Source organism: Heloderma suspectum, chromosome 2 (assembly GCF_057233095.1).
Source record: "Heloderma suspectum isolate Gila_16-S chromosome 2, 16-S_ref, whole genome shotgun sequence".
NCBI classification, from domain to species: Eukaryota; Metazoa; Chordata; class Lepidosauria; order Squamata; family Helodermatidae; genus Heloderma; species Heloderma suspectum.
The window spans coordinates 4,976,993-4,998,110 of NC_139459.1; the positions used below are offsets into that span (position 1 = coordinate 4,976,993).

Here is a 21,118-nt window from a genome sequence, read left to right on the forward strand (position 1 = left end):
TGCATCTCAACTAAGGCAGGTGCTTTGCCCCATCTCCAGAACTTGCTCACCAGAGAAGCTCACATGCCATCATCTGTTGTTATCTTTTCAGTGCCAGGTGAAAATTCACACAGACTTTTCAGGATATTTCATTTTGACCGATAGGTTTATTTGGCTTTTAATCGTCTGTAGCCATTTTATTCTATTGTACCGAGAACTACTGGAGGTATAAGCGGGGTTCCGAAGAGGCAGAGGAACTAGAGATCAAATCGCCAACATTCGCTGCATCATGGAGAAAGCAAGAGAATTCCAGAAAAACGTCTATTTCTGCTTCATTGACTACGCTAAAGCCTTTGATTGTGTGGATCACAACAAACTGTAGCAAATTCTGAAAGAGATGGGAGTACCAGACCACCTTACCTGTCTCCTGAGAAACCTGTACGAGGGTCAAGAAGCAACAGTAAGAACCGGACATGGAACAACCGACTGATTCAAAATTGAGAAAGGAGTATGACAAGGCTGCATATTGTCACCCTGCTTATTTAACTTATATGCACAGTACATCATGAGAAATGCCGGGATGGATGACTCACAGGTCGGAATTAAGATTGCCGGGAGAATTATCAACAACCTCCGATACACAGACAATACCACTCTAATGGCAGAAAGTGAAGAGGATCTAAAGAGCCTCTTTTTGAGGGTGAAAGAGGAGAGTGCAAAAGCTGGTTTGAAACTCAACATTAAAAAAATGAAGATCATGGCATCTGGCCCCATCACTTCCTGGCATATAGAAGGGGAAGAAATGGAAGCAGGGACAGATTTTATTTTCTTGGGCTCCAAGATCACCGCAGACGGTAACTGTAGCCATGAAATTAAAAGACGCTTGCTCCTTGGGAGGAAAGCTATGGTAAACCTAGACAGCATAGTAAGAAGCAGAGACATCACCTTGCCGACAAAGGTTTGTATAATCAAAGCTATGGTTTTCCCAGTAGCAATGTATGGCTGTGAGAGCTGGACTATAAGGAAGGCTGAGCGCCGAAGAATTGATGCTTTCGAACTGTGGTGCTGGAGAAGACTCTTACGAGTCCCCCGGACTGCAAGGAGGTCAAATCAGTCAATCCTAAAGGAAATCAACCCTGACTGCTCATTGGAAGGACAGATAGTGAAGCTGAAGCTCAAATATTTTGGCTACCTAATGCGAAGAGAAAACTCCCCGGAAAAGACCCTGATGCTGGGAAAGACTGAAGGCAAAAGGAGAAGGGGTCGGCAGAGGATGAGATGGCTAAATAGCATCACTGATGCAATGAACATGGACTTGAGCACACTCCGGGAGACAGCAGAGGACAGGAAGGCCTGGCGTGCTATGGTCCATGGGGTCACGAAGAGTTGGACACGACTGAACAACATTGTATAAAATTTTTATTGATACCTTTTCATTTTCAATATTTTGTAAACTGCTTTGGAATGTTGTATACCTGAAAAGTGGTATGTAAATGCTTAAATGCAAATAGCTAGATAACTGTTCCCATGAAACAAACCCCCAGTTACAGAATCACTCATCTAATAAGGTGGAGGCAGTGGAGAATCCACCTCCTAACACATCCAAAACACAAGCCTTGCATTTCACTTACCATGAAAGTCAGACCCCGACTTCCTAGAAGCCATTTAGAATCTGGAAGACATTTACAAAAAACAGTATTAGTAAACTTCCCCAAGCATATATCTCCACCACTTTTTACCTGGTAGAATTATTCTGTAAATATTAGTTCAGCTTAATATATGCAACAGGTGGGGACACAGCCCTCTTTTATCTATAGAGTTGCTTGCATTCAATACACATGAAATCTGGCACAAAAATCAAGAACCTACACACCACAGTTAGAAGAGTTTTACAATGTGCACATGGGTGCATGGCTGCCAGGGCTGGCAGGAGAGGAACAAGTGCCACACCCCCAAAACCCTTTTCCTGCCCAACCTCTACACCACAGCCCGTCAAATGTGTCCAGAACTTGGAAGGATCTAATCAACAAGCAGTGAAGTCAGAGTCTAGTCTTTGCCTCTTCAGCAACTCCTAATATTCAGATATACAAATAGACTGTCTGCACAGCACATCTTATGCTGGACAGGAGGAAACTTCAAGTTCCAAGGTCAGTTGAATACAGACTGTTTTGAGGGCTGGTGGTGGTGGTGGGGAAGGGGGGGAAATGACCATTAGAACCTAAACATCAGGATGCCATTGATTTAATCTTCCACGGATACTTCCCACTACCGTACTTCAAGAGTGTTTCCACATGTGCACATCTGTGAATTGGCTGTGCATCAGCTATGCATGGCTGTGTGATCTATATCAGCCTCCCCCAACCTGGTTCTTCCAGATGTGTTGGACTGCAAGTCCCATCATTCCCAGCCAGCAGACTGAGCTGAGAGATGAAAGAGAACAGGGCCATTCTACCAGCCCTGCTGAAGACCTTCGCCATGAAGGCTCCCCCTCCCTCAACTGCCATCACCAGCAGCCATTCCAGCAGGCTGTACTGAGGGAGATGAGACGGAGAGCAAGGCAATTCCACTAGCCCTGCTAAAAGAATTAACCCCCCCCCCCCCCGTTCCTTCCCCATTCCTTCTTCCTTGTGTGTAGGCTTTTTAGATCATTGTTCACTTGATTATACGTAAGCTGCTCTGCGAGCCTTTTCAGCTGAAAAGAGGCATAAAAATACTCCAGTCAAATGAACAAACAGCCAATCCACAGATGTGTACTTATGGCTGTTTAGTGTTCCAGTAAGCCCTCCTTCAGGATACTCCAGTAATGCCCTCCATTACATTCCCCCTCCCACATGATGTTCTGTTCTCCCCACACACCCCAATCAGTATTCAGTGAATATTTAGTATTCACTAAGCACACCCGGGCCTCATCAGACTTTTTTGAGCGATTATTCCCCCCTTTGGATTTTCCTAATGCTTTTGAACTTCTGCAAATCATGGGGTTTCCCAAGCCTGCCAATACCTCCCTCTTGTAAGGATGGTGCTGTTTTGGCTAGCCAAGGATCCACACTAGCCTCTGATCTACTGAAATAGAGGAAAGCAGCTGTTCTGGTTGGGTTTCAAGAGTCGGACACGACTTAACGTCTGAACAACTTTTTGGCCACCTAATGCGAAGAGAAAACTCCCTGGGAAAGACCCTGATGCTAGGAAAGACTGAAGGCAAATGGAGAAGGGGACGGCAGAGGATGAGATGGCTAGATAGCATCACCGATGCAATGAATATGGACTTGAGCACACTCCGGGAGAGAGCGCAGGACAGGACGGCTTGGCGTGCTATGGTCCATGGGGTCACGAAGAGTCGGATACGACTGAACGACTGAACAACAACAAGCCACAAGAGGCGCCTATTCCCATTTCTCCTCTGCCCTTTCCTTAGCATACACATTTATTTTTTTATTATTTATTATTGCATTTATATCCCGCCTTTTTTCCTCTTGCAAGGAACTCAAGGCGGCTTACATTATCCTCCTCCTCTCCATTTTATCCTCACAACAACAACCCTGTGATGTAGGTTGGGCTGAGAGTGTGTGACTGGCCCAAAGTCACCCAGTGAGCTTCCATAGCCGAGTGGGGACTAGAACCCGGATCTCCCAGCTCCCAGTCCAACACTCTTGCCACTACACCACACTGGCTCTCATACATATGTATACATACATATACCACAGCATGCTGGATTACCACTGGAAATGGGAGACTCCAATGCACATTTCCCATACCTTCATCCAGCCCTCTGTCTCACCAACACCCAGTGTGAGTTGCTCAAGCTAGGGTTTGAGAAACACAAGCTGGAAGCACCGAATAGTCATACAGGACTACGTGCGCAGTGCTTTGGATCCCAACTGATGGTCTTAGACGGAATGTAGAGAAAAATCATGAGGCACCAGCTCGCTCACACATACACCACTCTATTTACATCGATAAACAATCTCATCTTCAAAAAAAGAGAGTAAGATGAATAATAAAAGTGTGTAACTTGGTGCAGTAGAATTTAACATACCACGCCTGGAAAACTACAAGCATTGTCCAAATGTTACAGAACTCAGCAGCCTCTATCTCAGGTGTGGGAAACCTGTGGCTCTCCAGATGCTGTTGGACTGCAACTCCTATTACCCCAATCATTGGCCATGCTGGCTGGGGCTTATGGGAGTTGGAGTACAACATCATCTGGAGGGCCACATGTTTCCCACCCCTGCTCTACCTTGTTGGGAGCCTTGCTAGGATTATACAGTGTAAACTGTCTATGATGAAATAACTATTTCTATATATGTAATTTTAAAATCAAGATGTAAAGACATTTTCCTTTGTTAAAGCTTTATTCTGAAATAATGTTTGCAGTGCAATCAGCAAGCGTAGTGGACTCAAACTATGTGGACTCAGATCAGGAAGGAGGAAACGTTACAAGAATCCACTCAATTAACAGTGCACAGTTAGTTTAGCTTCAAAACGGATGGCATTTCCCAGAGGTCTGCAGCAACTAGTGCAGTTTTGTATTCTAAACACAAATTTGAAAACTCAGACACTATGTGAAGCTGCTCGTTGGCATTCCTCTTTCATACAGGGGAGCTTCCCATCTCCACAAGGGCTATATGAATAGCCACACAGACAGGGCATGAGGCTATTTATAGCCCACAACTCTGTTTTAACTATCATTTCCATTAAGCTCAGCTGATAGGTTGAGATATATGAATATCTTGTTCTTGGATTGGTTTCTGAGTCATGTCATATTTGCAAACTGATGATATCCAACTATCCAAAGACTGAGATTGAGACTTTAACAGCAGCACTAGTTTTATGGTGCCTTCAACACATACAGGTTTTTTATGTTAATGTTTATTCCAGCTATTTGGCTAAGAACTTATCCCTCCAAACCACTATTAGCACTTACGGTCTAAACATGTGTGGCATTATTACCAGTATTATCTGATCACAAGCATGCTCAGAACAACAACAGGGAGGCAATACAACTAAATATATTCACATCTACATATGCAATGGTATAAAAAGAATACCATTCTCTTACCAAAAAAAATAAAACCACCCTCCAAGGTAAAAAAAAAAAACTATTCTGCTTTTGTAACAGAATGGTATTATTTATTTATTGCATTTATATCCCGCCTTCTTTCTTCTTGCAAGGAACTGAAGGCGGCTTACATTATCCTCCTCCTCCCCATTTTATCCTCACAGCAACAACCCTGTGAGGTGGGTTGGGCTGAGAGTCTGTGACTGGCCCAAAGTCACCCAGTGAGCTTCCATAGCCGAGTGGGGACTAGAACCCGGATTTTCTGGCTCCTGAATGTATTTACTTGTATTCAGTCCATGGTTTGCTGTGCTTTATGTCATATGGCTTTTACGTAGGAGAGTTTTTAAACTTGCAAGTTTTGTAGGCAGTCCCTGAAGGAGACTTTTCCCTGAAATGTCAGGCAGGCAAAGCTCACAATAGATAGGCACAGTTGTGACTCTGTCAGTTGTTTTTCTTTTCAAACATTTCATTCAGTCTTTCAAAAGGCTTTTGGTGCAAGACGTCAGTAGTGATATTAAAGTATTAGTGACATTAAAATATTAAACCTGATATTAAGTGAGATATAAATTCCACAAAATATCAAAGAATGTGTTCAGACAGGGCAGCCTTGAGCCACTATTTCATAACAGCATGAGACTGGCTAAGGCACATAGACTTCAAGTTGTGCCAGAATAATAGGTTCTCTGTCTAAAGTCAAGCAATCTCTGTCCAGGGCAAGGTCATCTGCATTGCCCTGTTTTTATGACATGCTTTACATTTTCAACAGAAGAAGAATCCCTACATGGCCTGCTACCTTAAATTCCACTTCAGAGAACAGCAAGTATCTACGTGGGCATGCATTTCATTGTGCTAATCCCTTACATGACAAGTAGCTCTGAGAAACAGCAAATCTAGTGCCAAGATGAGTCAGTGGCAGTCAGCTACCATTTGTTCATTATACCAACCAATACAGATGTGGGGTGAGAGAGTGGGTCAGGAAATGGGAAAGTACACCTTGAAATTTGCCTGTAAGGTATAAAATGGAAGTTGAACATTTGTATTCTATCCCAACTAGGAATTGATCAAGAATATGTTCAATAAATTAAGATCTTGTGAAAGTGTCCATTGCTTCTTGACACTGGAAGAAAAACCTTTTCTCCATACCAAATAGTTTTATAAACTTCTCTCATGTCATCCCCCTGCTTACTCATCTTTTTTTCTAAACTAAATCTCCCCAAACAGTGCAACCCTTCCTTGTAGGGGAGTTAACTCTGATAATTCTGATTGTCCTTTTCTAGCCCCACAATATACTTTTTGAGATACAGCAACCAGAACTGTACACAGTATTCCAAGTGTGGTTGCACCATAGATTTGTATAAGGGCATTTACAATATTGGCAGTTTTATTCCCCTCACCACCACCACTTTCTTAGTGATACCCCACATGGAATTTTGCTCCAATGTGCATCATATTATACTTGCTTACACTGAACTGCACTTGCCATTTTAATGCTGACTCACTCATTTTGGGGAGATCCTTATGGAGCTCTTCATGATCCCTTGTTGTTTTTGTCACAGTCAGGATTCCCCTTATGACCTGGACCCCCTGAGCAATTCCTCAAGGATCTCTTGCCTCCCTGAGAGTCCCACCTTTCTTCTTTTACCTTCCCCTTCCCAATAACATGGGGCTTAGGCTGTAGGTGTGGGATGATTGATACTTTAGACACAGGGTTTAACCACAACAGTTTATTGGTAAATTACAGCAAGCAAATCACAACTAAAGGTATTTACACAATAGAGCTGAATGATACAAAAGGCCTTTAAAAAAATTGCAAAACAAGTTCCCTTACCCTAGGCTCTGGTCTCCTGACTCTTGCTCTCACTGTCTCTCTCACTCTCTTCATATACCCTCCTCCCTCAAAACAAAAAGTACTGTTTCAACCCTGAAGAAATAAAACTACTCTTCTCAGGGATACCCTGTCCCAACAACCACCTGCCCCCAGGCCTCTAGGCCTAACCTTTTCCTTTGGATCTGTAGGCCTCAAACTTTCAGTCACCCTGAATAATTTGGTGTCATCAGCAAACGTGGCCACCTCACTGCCTACCTTGGTCATTTATGAAGCTAAACACTGGTCCCGGTACAGCTCCTTGGAGGACCCCACTTTTCACTTCCCCTTACTGTGAGAACTATCCATTTATTCCAGCTCTCCACTTCTTGTTCTTTAACCAGTTACACATCCATAAGTGGACCTATCCTCTTATCTCATGACTTCTAAAGTCTACTAAGATGTTTTTGTAAAAAGCCTCCCTTCCCCTTAAATTTACATCTACCTCTTCTCTCAAACACACTAGTATGCAAATATTCTGACAGCTCTGTTCCTTGAGCAAGTGGGATGTTCGAGGGGCACACAATTCATCACACCCATTTCTTGCCACGCAATAAAATATGGTCCTTTTGATCAGAGATAGGCAACTTGGTACCTGTGCTTTCTTGGCCCTCTCTGAGGCACCCTAACTCCCTTTTTTTTTTTTAACAAATTTCCTTACTAGCAGCTGGACTCACTTCAGAGCGAAGCAAGGGGTTCAAGCCGCTGCCACCATAATTTCCCATCAGTACCTCTGGGTCGCATGTCGGCCTCAGAGACATTCTTAGGAAATTAAGATGACAGCCAGCTGCAGGCAACTGCTTTCCTCTGCAGCATGTTCAGACACCAAGAAAAAGGGAACCCCGTCAGTTCTGGCTGTGAGGGGCTAAGGAGAGGGATGGGGGCAAGACAACGAAGGACAGCAGTAAGTCTGCAGGGGGGTCACAGCAGCCTGCAGGAAGTCAACCAGGAGGGGGTTAGGGAGAGCAGCAAGAAGAAAGGGGAGTCGGCTGAGAGCAACCTGGGGATTGGGAAGGCTTGTGTGCTTGTGTATCTGAATGGATGGGGCCACATATATGTCAGAAAAAGCGAGTGAGGGGGAAAGGGTTTAAGGGTGATGCAGAGAGAGGGGAGGGCTTTGGAGGGATCCTGAAAAAGACTGACTGATTTTTTGTGTGCTTGCAGTGAGTAGGAGAAGGGAGGAACATGTGTGTGCACAAGAGCATTTATGTATGCGTGTGCACTGGGTACACGGGTTGCTTGCATGTGTGTGTTCAGGGATGGATGATGGGTGGGTGAGAGAGAGCACACATGTGTGTATAGATGGTGATCCATGGTGAGAGAAAAAGAGATGGCGGGAACGAGTTGGTTGACTGAGTGAACCAACAGGGTGGGAAGCAAAGAGTTCATCTTCTGTGGAAGATTTAGGTTGGTGCAAAAAACTGTGGGTTCAAAGGAGTTGTTTGCGTGTTGGGGCTCAGATCCCACCTCTGCCTTGTACTCAGTCTTTGGGGCAAGTTACTTGTCCTTTAAGACTAGCCATGCCTCCCAAGACAGACATTTTGTGGTGGTAGCCAGGACAGTTTCTTGAATTGCCAGATGTTCCCACAGCCTCAAAAAGCCTGGAGACCCCTGCTTTAGATATTGAACAAATACATCATTCCTACTGAGAACATTATGGATAAGAAAGTGCCAGAATGGCCATTCCACTGCAAAACAAAGTTCAACCCATTGCTAATGCAGCAGAAACAAATCTGAAGGCACGCCTAGAAGAAACCACAGGAAGTGGCCTTATGCCAGGTCACTATCTGCCCATCTAACACAGTGCTGTCTACTCTGACTGGCAATGGCTCTCTGGCAGAGGTCTGTCCCATCACTTGCTATCTGATCCTTAACTGGAGATGGCAGGGATGGAACCTGAGGCCTTCTGCATACAAAACATGTGCTCTACCATTGAGTTATGTTCCCTCTCTGATCATGAATGTTTGATGGCATTTAAAGATAAAAGCGAATCTACTGAAGAGATGCCACTATCCTATCTAATATTTCATCGTCACCAAGACTAAAGAGTTGCACACACACTTCAGGCACTTGCACAGAGGCTGGCATCCATTTAACAGCTAAGCTCAATCTCTCCATTTCCCTAGGTAAGCACTAGTGCTGGGCTGATATTTGCCTGTATTACTGGGTCTGAATTACGTGACTGGGAATCCTATGCATGCCACCAATCATGTGTTCAGCTCTCTGACACGTAAAACGGGTAAAGCGGAGGAAGGATCTGCAAGTGGAATGAGGTGCTTAACATTTTTCTCAGACACCACTACCCTTCTGTAACTCCTCCCACCCCCAGTTTCTTCTCCCTCAGCCGGGCTCCAAGACTAGGTTTCCTGGTCAAAAGGCTGGAAGACAGCTATAGAGGATGCTGTAGCTGCACCCTGGAGCCTGTAATGAGAAGGGGGCTGGACTAAATGAATTCCAAATTCCCTTCCAACTCTATGATTCTATGAAATGGGACTGGGAGGTGAAGGGTTAAACAGCTCCCTGCCTGCCACCTGTAAGCAAACACAGAGTGGGAAATCCTGTAGTTGCTGTTGAGCACCTTGTGCTGCTCTTACGTTCTAGCTCTATATCCTTCTCTGCTTCCAACCTTACGCCCACATGCAGGTCCAAATAGACTCCCCCCATATTTCTTTCTCTACATTAATTGAGCATTTAATTTTCAGTTTCTCTATTATACTTTTAACCTGGATTTTGTTCAAGTCATACATTTTATTGTCTTCATACAGCTATGCAAGTTCATACTAATTATCATCTTTCACCTTCAGCCTCTCTGGAGTGCGTACTAGCCAGCATTCGGTTGTGAGAGGCTTTTAGATAGTAATGTGCTGGCAGTCACTGTTGTCATAGGTTAGCCTTTCATTGGTGACTGATCATCCTTACTGATCATCCCTGAAAAATCCTTTCCTGCTAGCTAGGTAAATGTGTGTGTCCTGTCTGCATCCCAGTACCAAAGCAATCACGAAAAACACCCCGCTCCTGCTGGGTGGAACTATTGCTATTTGCAGTTCACCTTACCCTCCTAGTATCACAGTTTATCTGAAGAGAAGTGCAAAGTGATTTAATTTCAAATTGGTAGCTTCACTCTGACTTTGAGTGGGAGCTGGAATCCAATCAATACATTCTAGTCGAACAATGTAATATACTACAGGTGGGTTACATTCTACTTATATTCTCTAGAGATTTATGATGCTTTAAGGTGGGGAAAGGCAGAAATAATCCTCAAACTCAACTGGCTAAAGAGTCACTATTTGTGGAGCTAAGTGTTTAAAGAAATACTTAAAATCTGATACATCTTAAAACTTCTCCCTTCAAAAACAGAAACAGGCAGCTCAAGAAGAGGCCTCACTCTTAAGACTGCATCAGATTGCAAGAGGCTGCTATGGCCATCCAATGTCAAAGGTCTATGCAATGCAGTAACATGCCTTTGGAGATTAGTTATTCAGATGACCAGGCACGATGCTAGCCACTCAAGCTGGGGGTTATCAGCTAAAGTCCCTTTAGGGAACAATCCTATGGCCACTAGACAGCAGCTAGATGGCCATAGGATATCTGGTTTTCCAGGATCTCACCTCAGAGCCCGTGCTCTGAGGTCAGTTCCCGAAGCATTGATCTCCCCCAACTTCCGTGCTGCCTTGGAAGCAGCGTGGAACAACCCGTGCTCTATGCTTGCAAGAGGAGTGCGGAGCGGCCGAAAGGCGTTCCGGGGCAGGGAGGGTGGAAATGCCTGTACAACACATCCAATGTGTCATCCAGCAGCCTCCTCCCCCGCTCTGCCTTCCCGTGGCTACACAGTCGCAATCGGCTGTCTACCCAAAAATGCAGGGCAGGAGAAGTGTGGAGGGAACGATCCCCGCCATGCTCCTCCTGCCCTGCATTGGATAGGCAGTTGCCTCCGGGTTCGGAGGCGGCCGCCTATCTGCACAGGACTGCGCCCTTAACTGCTTAGTGCGGAACATGCGGGTCAACAGCCATCTCTCCACTCTAGGGCATGAAGTTGAGATGTAATGAAAAACAGCCCTTTACCACCACAAAAGAATGATCTAAGGCAAAAACTATTTTTCTGGGTTTCTCAGATCACTAATTTGTTGAACTTTCCTACTACTACATCATGAAAATGTTTGCTCCCTTTATCATTGTGTCTTGATTTGTCCTCTTATGTCCTGAAAGGATTGTCAGAGTAAGCTCCTTGTCACTAGAAACTTACCTATCATCTGCAGTTTATGTAGCAGCCTTATAATCCCATCCCAGAAGGATTGCATATCAATATTAACTAATTTAGCATCAAAATATTCACATGAAGCCAGCATCCTAAGGTGTTTACAGAGTCCAAGGGTGAGGAAAGCCTTATGCAAAGAGGGAGACGTCAGGTCACAAAAATGTCTTGCATATGTGTTACACATATTATGAATAGTCTTTATAAGCTTCCACACCCAGTTTTTCATGTTCCCAACTATTCCAGGCTTGAATTTTATATTTAACTGCAGCATATTGTTACTATTCCTATTCCTTGCCTGCTCCAACAAAACCTATGGAAGCCTGTTTTCCACCATTCTCATCAGTCTGAAAAAAAAAAAGAATGCCATAGAAATATAAGTAGCTTAAACAGCAAAACCCCACTTCTGCTCTAATATATACTAGATCATGTAATCAATGTGGTTTATTTTAACTATGTCAAACGTTTCATATCAATAATACATTTTTAGTCTTTATTCTCAGCCTAATGATGGTCTCCTTCACTCGCATGGACACCTCTTTGGACCTCGTGTTGGGAGTTCCAGGTAACAGCTACCAAATGCAAATGTAACACTCAGAACCACCTCCAGGCCTTTTCTCTGCTTGATTGGTCATGGGGTGCCCAGGAAACAGGCCACACCTGGCCATGCAGCTGCTTGTCAGCCATTCATTCCATTACTTATGAGCCACCAACAACGGGAGTGTGTATATGCCACTGGCTGTACTTCCTGAATGGTTAGTGCCCCACTTTTGTCACACCCCTTGAATTACAGCTGAAAGTCCTGCCTTCACTCCCATCTCGGTGTGTTTCCTTTCAACTTCAATGTGGTGGTGTACAGAAGCCAACTGCCAAAACAGTTATCCTTGTTCCAATATTTCTGGCCCTAACTGTATATTGCCCATGTATACCATTAATCCCCTTCATGGATCACTGCCTTGTTGTGGCGAAGGGACTTGCGTAACTCAGTGAAGCCATAAGCTATGTCGTGCAGGGCCACTCAAGATGGACAGGTCATGGCAGAGAGTTCTGACAAAATGTGGTCCACTGGAGAAGGAAATGGCAACCCACTCCAGTATTCTTGCCAAGAAAACCCCATGGAACGTATCTCAAGGCTAAAAGATATGACGCCGGAAGATGAGCCCCTCAGGTCGGAAGGTGTCCAATATACTACTGGGGAAGAGCAGAGGGTATTTCCAAGTAGTGCCAGAAAGAGTGAAGCGGCTCGGCCAAAGCCGAAAGGACACTCAGCTGTGGATGTGTCTGGTGGTGAAAAGAAAGTCCGATGCTGTAAGAAACAATATTGTTTAGGAACCTGGAATGTCAGATCAATGAATCAAGGTAAGCTGGAGGTGGTCAAACATGAGATGGCAAGACTGAACTTCGACATCTTGGGAATCAGCAAACTAAAATGGACAGGCATGGGTGAATTTAATTCAGGTGACCATCATATCTACTATTGTGGGCAAGAATCCCTTAGAAGAAATGGAGTAGCACTCATAGTCAACAAAAGTGTGGGAAAAGCAGTACTGGGGTACAATCTTAAAAACGATAGAATGACCTCAGTATGAATCCAAGGCAAACCATTCAACATCACAGTAATTCAAGTCTATGCCCCAACCACTGAGGCCGAAGAAGCTGAGCTTGATCGGTTCTATGAAGACCTACAACACCTTCTAGAACTAACACCAAAAAAAGATGTCCTCTTCATCATAGGGGATTGGAATGCTAAAGTAGGAAGTCAAGAAATCACTGGGATAACAGGCAAGCATGGCCTTGGTGTACAAAATGAAGCAGGATGAAGGCTAATCGAGTTTTGCCAAGAGAACATGCTGATCATAGCAAACACTCTTTTCCAACAGCACAAGAGGCGACTCTACACATGGACATCACCAGATGGTCAATATCGAAATCAGATTGATTATGTCCTTTGCAGCCAAAGATGGAGAAGCTCCATACAGTCAGTCAGAACAAGACCTGGAGCTGACTGTGGCTCAGATCATGAGCTTCTTGTTGCAAAATTTCGGCTTAAATTGAAGAACGTAGGGAAAACCACTAAACCATTCAGGTATGACCTCAATCATATCCCTCATGAATATACAGTGGAGGTGAGGAATAGATTTCAGGGATTAGACCTGATAGACAGAGTGCCTGAGGAACTATGGACAGAGGTCCGTAACATTGTTCAGGAGGCAGCAACGAAATCCATCCCAAAGAAAAAGAAATGCAAGAAAGCCAAGTGGCTGTCTGATGAGGCTTTATAAGTAGCTGAGGAAAGAAGGGAAGCGAAAAGCAAGGGAGAAAGGGGAAGATATATCCAACTGAATGCAGAGTTCCAGAGAATAGCAAGGAGAGACAAGAAGGCCTTCTTAAATGAACAATGCAAAGAAATCGAGGAAAACAACAGAATGGGAAAGACTAGAGATATCTTCAAGAAAATTGGAGATCTCAAGGGAACGTTTTGTGCAAAGATGGGCATGATAAAGGACAAATAAGGCAGGGACCTAACAGAAGCAGATGAGATTAAGAAGAGGTGGAAAGAATACACAGAAGAACTATACAGGAAAGATCTGAATGTCCCTGATAGCCATGGTAGTGTGGTCACTGAACTTGAGCCGGACATCCTAGAGAGTGAAGTCAAGTGGGCCTTAGGAAGCATTAGTAACAACAAAGCTAGTGGAGATGACAGTATTCCAGATGAGCTATTTAAAATCCTAAAAGTTGATGCTGTTAAAGTGCAGCATTCAATATGCCAACAAATTTGTAGTGTAGTGGTGAGAGTGACGGACTGGGAGCCGGGAGATCCGGGTTCTAGTCCCCACTTGGCCATGGAAGCTCACTGGGTGACTTTGGGCCAGTCACAGACTCTCAGCCCAACCTACCTCACAGGGTTGTTGTTGTGAGGATACAACGGTGAGGAGGAGGATAATGTAAGCCGCCTTGAGTTCCTTGCGAGAGGGAGAAAGGCGGGGTATAAATGCAATAAATAAATAAATAAATAAAATTTGGAACACTCAACAATGGCCGCAAGACTGGAAAAGGTCAGTTTACATTCCAATTCCAAAGAAGGGCAATGCCAAAGAGTGTTCAAACTACCGCACAATTGCGCTCATTTCACATGCCAGCAAGGTGATGCTCAAAATCCTACAAGCTAGGCTTCAGCAGTATGCGAACTGAGAACTACCGGAAGTACAAGCTGGGTTTTGAAGAGGCAGAGGAACTAGAGATCAAATCGCCAACATTCGCTGCATCATGGAGAAAGCAAGAGAATTCCAGAAAAACGTCTATTTCATTGGGTGGACTTCATTGACTACGCTAAAGCCTTTGATGGTGTGGATCACAACAAACTGTGGCAAATTCTTAAAGTGATGGGAGTACCAGACCACCTTACCTGTCTCCTGAGAAACCTGTACGAGGGTCAAGAAGCAACAGTAAGAACCGGACATGGAACAACCGAGTGGTTCAAAATAGGGAAAGGAGTACGACAAGGCTGCATATTGTCACCCTGCTTATTTAACTTATATGCAGAGTTCATCATGAGAAATGCCGGGTTGGGTGAATCAGAGGTTGGAATTAAGATTGCTGGGAGAATTATCAACAACCTCCGAAATGCCGACGATACCACCCTAATGGCAGAAAGCGAAGAGGATGTAAAGAGCCTCTTGTTGAGGGTGAAAGAGGAGAGGGCAAAAGCTGGTTTGAAACTCAACATTAAAAAAACTAAGATCATGGCATCTGGGCCCATCACTTCCTGGCATATAGAAGGGGAAGAAATGGAAGCTGTGACAGATTTTACTTTCTTGGGCTCCAAGATCACTGCAGACGGTGACTGTAGCCATGAAATTAAAAGACGCTTGCTCCTTGGGAGGAAAGCTATGGCAAACGTAGACAGCATAGTAAGAAGCAGAGACATCACCTTACCGACAAAGGTCCATCTAATCAAAGCTATGGTTTTCCCAGTAGTAATGTATGGCTGTGAGAGCTGGACTATAAGGAAGGCTGAGTGCCAAAGAATTGATGCTTTCGAACTGTGGTGCTGGAGAAGACTCTTACGAGTCCCCTGGACTGCGAGGAGGTCAAATCAGTCAATCCTAAAGGAAATCAACCCTGAGTGCTCACTGGAAGGACAGATACTGAAGCTGAAGCTCAAATATTTTGGCCACCTAATGCGAAGAGAAAACTCTCTGGAAAAGACCCTGATGCTGGGAAAGACTGAAGGGAAAAGGAGAAGGGGACGGCAGAGGATGAGATGGCTAGATAGCATCACCGATGCAATGAATATGAACTTGAGCACGCTCCGGGAGAGAGCGCAGGACAGGAAGGCCTGGCGTGCTATGGTCCATGGGGTCACGAAGAGTCGGACACGAATGAACGACTGAACACACACACACATTCCATTAGATACTTGATACTTTGGCATACCATTAGAAAGAGGCTACCTGCTAGCACAAACGTTTACACATGCACAATCCTAACACATATATATGACAAAAGCTCTAGTGAAAACCATTGGGACTTTCAAGTAAATAAGTTTAACATTGAGAAGTTAAGATTTTTTGTAAAGCCCGAAGCTGTTTAGTAGTATATTAGTGGCATTTCAAGCATCATCCCACAGATGAACACTGACCCCTATTTGAAAATCGCACTATATGGTCTCTTTTTAAAGCTGTCACAAGGCAGCAGACATTTGAACATTTGGAATTAAAGAATACTCACTATTTGAGCTTAGATTCCATGCTATTTCCAATGCCAATCTTAGAGAGGAAGCCAAAATAGCATTCTCCTAGCTTTCCATAGAAAATCACATTGGGATAGGATTGCAAGGAGTGTATATTGCTTAGTTTGCAGGAATCCGTACATAAATGGTATTTTGTCCCTTCTTACCTACTTGGCTGATTACTACAGATCAAAACTGAAAGTTCTCCAGGCCATGAATTGACTTTTGCTGTGCATTTAGGGTGCAAGAATCTTGAGACTTAAATGGTATCTTTGTTTTAGGCACTGAAGGTGCTTGCAACTTCATTATACTCTAAACAAACATTTTCTCTGTCAATATTACAGATATTAATGGAGTCAAACACAGCACTATTTAGCCATCAGCTTACAGCTTTAAAAAATGGAGGATGGCCAAAAAAATATCTTTTTTAAGATAAAGGTTCTGTATGAAGGGTTACACCAAGCACCCAGAACGACTAAAGCACCAAATGAAGTAACTATGACTCAGCAAGTTTCAGCTGCACATTATTCAACAATGTCATCATTTATTCAGTCCAGAGTTCCTACTAAGTGCCCACCCCAAAAGTTAAGGAAAAACAGAACACAGCCTAGTACAGTATAGCAAATTACAACACAGGAATCCTCCTCTTAATCCACAGGGTACAGATTAGGAAATAGTTCTCTTTACTTCTGGTGAGGTCATTGATTCTGCCATTGCATCATGGGTGTGACTAAACCACTCCCCCCACATAGTAAAAGGCCTTTATGTGCAGCCCTTCCCTGTCAGAACACCTAGTAGCAGAATTCACAGAACTTCCTATGAAGAACCTAGAAGGCATTCTTCTTCCATCTGGGGCATGGAAACCTGTAAAAATGTGTTGGGAAAGGTAATGATCAATGTTCCCCATTCAGAAGAAGCCGGAAAATAATAGCATTAATTTCAGCACAATCCTTTGCATGTTTTCTTGGAAGCAAATCTCACTGGGTTCAATTGGGGCTTACTCACAAGCATGCGTCGGATTGTACTGTTAGGGCATGGGCCACCCCCACCACACAACATTCTGTTCAATATATAGGGGCCTCATTAAGGGATAAAGAAAAGGCCACCCAGCCCAGAACACAGAGTCTCCTGTCTTTCGATTCACAGGAAGACTTTCAGAAATATTTTCAGGAAGAGAAAAGCTGGTCTTCCTATAAATAAGGTGACCTGGGAGACTTATCATACGGGAAATTACCATACATGGGATGAATGAGTTTACAGGCATGAGAAAGGGCCTCTGTATTACAATGCTAGGAGGCTCACATACTTTAGAATCTCACTAAAGATGTGGAGATTTTCCTTCTCAAGACACACAGGCTCTATAATTCCTACCCCAATCACCTACATACACAGAGCCGTGCCCGTTTCAAACAGCCATAAGCACACACAGCACAACTAATGTGAAGATGGTATGTCTCTACCTCACAGGGTTGCTGTTAGGCTACAGGACTGCTCTGAGTTCTTTGAAGGAACACAGGATGTAAGTGAGAGAAATATATATCTCCTGAAGGAAGCACTCCCTCCCCTTGTGAGGAGCATGAGTCATCCCATTTTCCAGTCTGTCTCCCCATCTCTGGCAGCTGTATTCCATACAACAACCAAGTAATGAGGCCTTCATTATCACCCTCAAAACTACATATCAGAAGCCACAGTTGCTCCCTTAAGGCCACCTACCAAGGCTGTAGCGAGGGTAGTTCGTGTTCCAACTGCCACCTCATATTTAAACACTCCTCAAAGTTCAAAACACCTCACACGCATTATTGTGTCCAGAGCTGGAATAGCCTAGTCTCCAAGATGAGACTGAGCTACAAAACAGGAAGTCAACAGTTTGTTTTTCCTCTCTGCCACAAACTCACAAGGTTGATTTACAGAAGCCACCCCACCTCAGTCCCCACCAAACACAACAGAAATAACAGTGCTCACCTACCTTGAAAAACAAAGAGTCTTGAGGCACTTTAAAGTCTAACGAATTTAGCATGACATAAGTTTCAGTAGTGTATCGTTTACTTCGTTAGATACATGAAATGATGTTCTGAGCTACAGATGGGATGGGTTGATTGTAAACACTGAGGTTGGGGGGGGGGGAAACGAAATGCAGGAAGTGAACTAAAATCTTTAAGGTTCCACAAGACTAGTTGCTGTTTTGCTGTAACAGGCTATCTGCCACCCCTCTGGAAATTATTACAATGGAAGCTACCCTACAGGGGTGCTGTAAAGTTCACAAGATAATGTACACAAAGTACTTTGAATAGCATTAGAATCCTCATGAGAGCCCTGTAAGGCAGACACACCTTGATGCCCATACTGACCATGGTGTGGGGGCCACCTGAGGCTCAGAGGAAGAACAGATTCCTGGGAGGGGGACAGGGACGGGGCCTGACAGTATAACAGGGGCGATATTTGAACCTGGAACTTCCTGATCCTCAGAGCTCGGTTTCTCCCATAGCCACCGGGCTCCGCCACCTTTCAAGAACCGGAGTCCTCTGAACGAAGCTCTGACTGGGGTGGGGTTTGAGGCCCCTGGTTCAAATCAAGCGCCTGCGGAGGGTGGGCTGGGCTGGCGGCTTCCTTCGACGCTTCAGGGGCGCCCCGCCGTGGGAAGGGCTTTCTCCCCCCGCGGCGAAATGCGCGTGCGCATGACACACTCCCCGACGTGGTGAGGGGCGTCTCGCCCCTTCCCCAGCCTATGCCTGAAGAGAAGCCAGGAAGGCCTTCACCCCGAGGGCCCCCCCATTTCTCCGGCTCACTCACTCCGGCGATGGCGGCGGCCCCGCTTCTCCGCCCCTACGGCGAAGGCGCCGGCTGCTGCTGCTGGTCCGCCTCCTCACACGCGACTAGGCTCTCCCGGCTACAAGCCCCGACCGGCCGCGACAGCAGTGACGACGACAAGCCGCCTCCCACCGCTGAGCCCAGTCCGGCAGCGGGGCGACGCCATCTTGTCTCCCTCTCCCGCCCGCCCCTCCTCGTCCGACGGCGACGTGGTGCGTCACGACGGCGGTCGCGCGACGCGCGGAAAGGCGGAGGGAGCGGCGCGCGCAGGCGCGAGGGGAGGCAGCCCGCATGTTTTGACGCGAGATGTCCGGCTTTCGAGCGCAGGCGATAGGAGCTTTCAAGGGTGCTGGGAATCCCCAGGAATTCATTAGGGTTGTTCGTTGATGTCAGACAAAGCAGACAGGGCGAGAGGCGTCAACCCTGTGTGCGGCTGCTGCTGCTGCTGCAAAAAAAAGGCAAACTCCATGCTGGGCGTAATTAGGGAAAGGCTTGAGAATAAAACTGCCAATATCATCCTGCCCTTACACAAATCTGTGGTGTGGTCACACTTAGAACAGTTCTGGTCACCACACCTATATATATAGAGAGAGAGAGGGAGAAAGAGGACCAAGTTACTGGAAGGACCGCCTTCACCCATATTAGCTTGACTGCACTTTAAGATCAGAAGGAGGCCCTTCTCATTTGCCCACCTGTGAGAGCAGTCAGGGGGGTGACCACGCATCGAATCATAGAACAGTAGGGCTGGAAGGGGCCTACAAGGCCATCGGGTCCAGCCCCCTGCTCAAGGCAGGAATCCAAGTCAGAGCATCCCTGGCAGGTGGCTGCCCAGCCTGGTCTTGAACGCCTCCAGGGTGGGAGAGCCCACCACCTCCCCAGGCAATTGGTTCCATTGTCGTATTGCTCTAACAGTCAGGAGGTTTTTCCTGATGTTCAGCCGGAATCTGGCTTCCTGTCACTTGAGCCCATGATTCCGTGTCCGGCACTCTGGGATGATCGAGAAGAGATCCTGGCCTTCCTCTCTGGGACAACCTTTCAAGTACTTGAAGAGCGCTATCATGTCTCCCCTCAGTCTTCTCAAGGCTAAGCATGCCCAGTTCTTTCAGTCTCTCTCCATAGGGCTTTGTTTCCAGTCCCCCGATCATCTTTGTTGCCCTCCTCTGAACCCTCTCCAGTTTGTCTGCATCCTTCCTCAAGTGTGCCCAGAACTGGACACAGTACTCCAGATGAGGCCTAACCAATGCTGAGTAGAGGGGAACTAGGACTTCCTGGGGTTTGGAAGCGATGCTTCTATTAATCCAGCCCAAAGCAGCATTTGCCCTTTTTGCAGCCACATCACATTGTTGGCTCATATTCAGCTTGTGATCTACCACAATTCCAAGATCTTTCTCGCTTGTAGTGTTGTTGAGCCATGTATCCATGAGAGGGCCTTGTCTACAGTGGCCCGACACCTTTGGAACAAGCTGCCATCGGAGGTCCGCCATGCTCCGTCATTGCAGACTTTTAGGAAGGCCTTGAAAATATATTATTTTACCTTGGCCTTCCATTGATATGACTGCTATTGTTGCCGTTGCTGCTGTTAATATCGCTGTTGCTGCTTTAACGTAGTTGTTGGTTTTATTGTTGGCTTTTATTGTTTTTATATTTTCATCACTTTTCATATTTTAATTGTTTTTATGTATTTTATTGTTGTAAGCTGCCTTGGGAGGGCTTCTGCCATGAAAGGCGGCCAAGAAATATTTTAAATAAATAAAAACTAAAATGATCAAGGGGCTGGAACATCTCCCCTATGAGGGAAGGTTACAACAGCTGGGATTGTTTAGCTTGGGAAAAAGGTGAATAAGGGGAGACATGATAGAGATGTACAAAATTATGCATGGTGTGAAGAAAGTGGACAGGGAGATATTTTTCCTTCTCTCTCTCATAATACTAGAACCCAGTGGGATCATCCCATGAAGCTGATTGGTGGGAGATTCAGGACAGGTAAAAGGAAGGACTCACTCACACAATGCATAGTTAAACTAGGAATTCACTTCCATAAGGTGTAGTGATGGCCACCAATTTGGATGGCTCTAAAAGGGGGTTAGACAAATTTCTGGAGGAGAAGGCTATTGATGGTTACTAGCCCAGATGGCTATATGCTACCACCTACACCAGTCGCTGGGGAACATGGGTGTGTGTGTGGGGGTGCTGTTGCACTTGTGTTCTGCTTGTGGGTTTCCCATGGGCAACTGGTTGGCCACTGTGTGAACAAAATGGTAGACTAGATTTGATCTGATCCAACAGGGCTCTTCTTATTTTCTTAGAGGCTCCCTTGAGTGGTTGTGGGTATTTATTTAAATTATTTTTAGGTTGCCTCTTAGGGTACAAAACCCTCTCATAGTGGCTCACAAGATAAAAATCACAAAAGAATAAACATCA

General features: G+C 45.2%; 1 protein-coding gene across 2 annotated transcripts in view; it reads right to left on the minus strand.

The window, feature by feature from the left end:
- The window catches only part of UBAP1 (ubiquitin associated protein 1), a 38,307-nt gene extending 19,414 nt beyond the window's left edge, over positions 1–18,893 (minus strand). For both annotated transcript variants that reach the window (XM_084832800.1, XM_084832801.1), the window contains exons 1-2: positions 18,680–18,893; positions 1,611–1,651 (exon numbers count right to left, since the gene is read on the minus strand). In XM_084832800.1, coding sequence (XP_084688926.1) covers positions 1,611–1,644 — 34 coding nt within the window. In that variant the 5' untranslated portion in view covers positions 1,645–1,651; positions 18,680–18,893. The remainder of the gene's footprint in view (positions 1–1,610; positions 1,652–18,679) is intronic.
- Between the last annotated feature and the right edge of the window lie 2,225 nt (positions 18,894–21,118).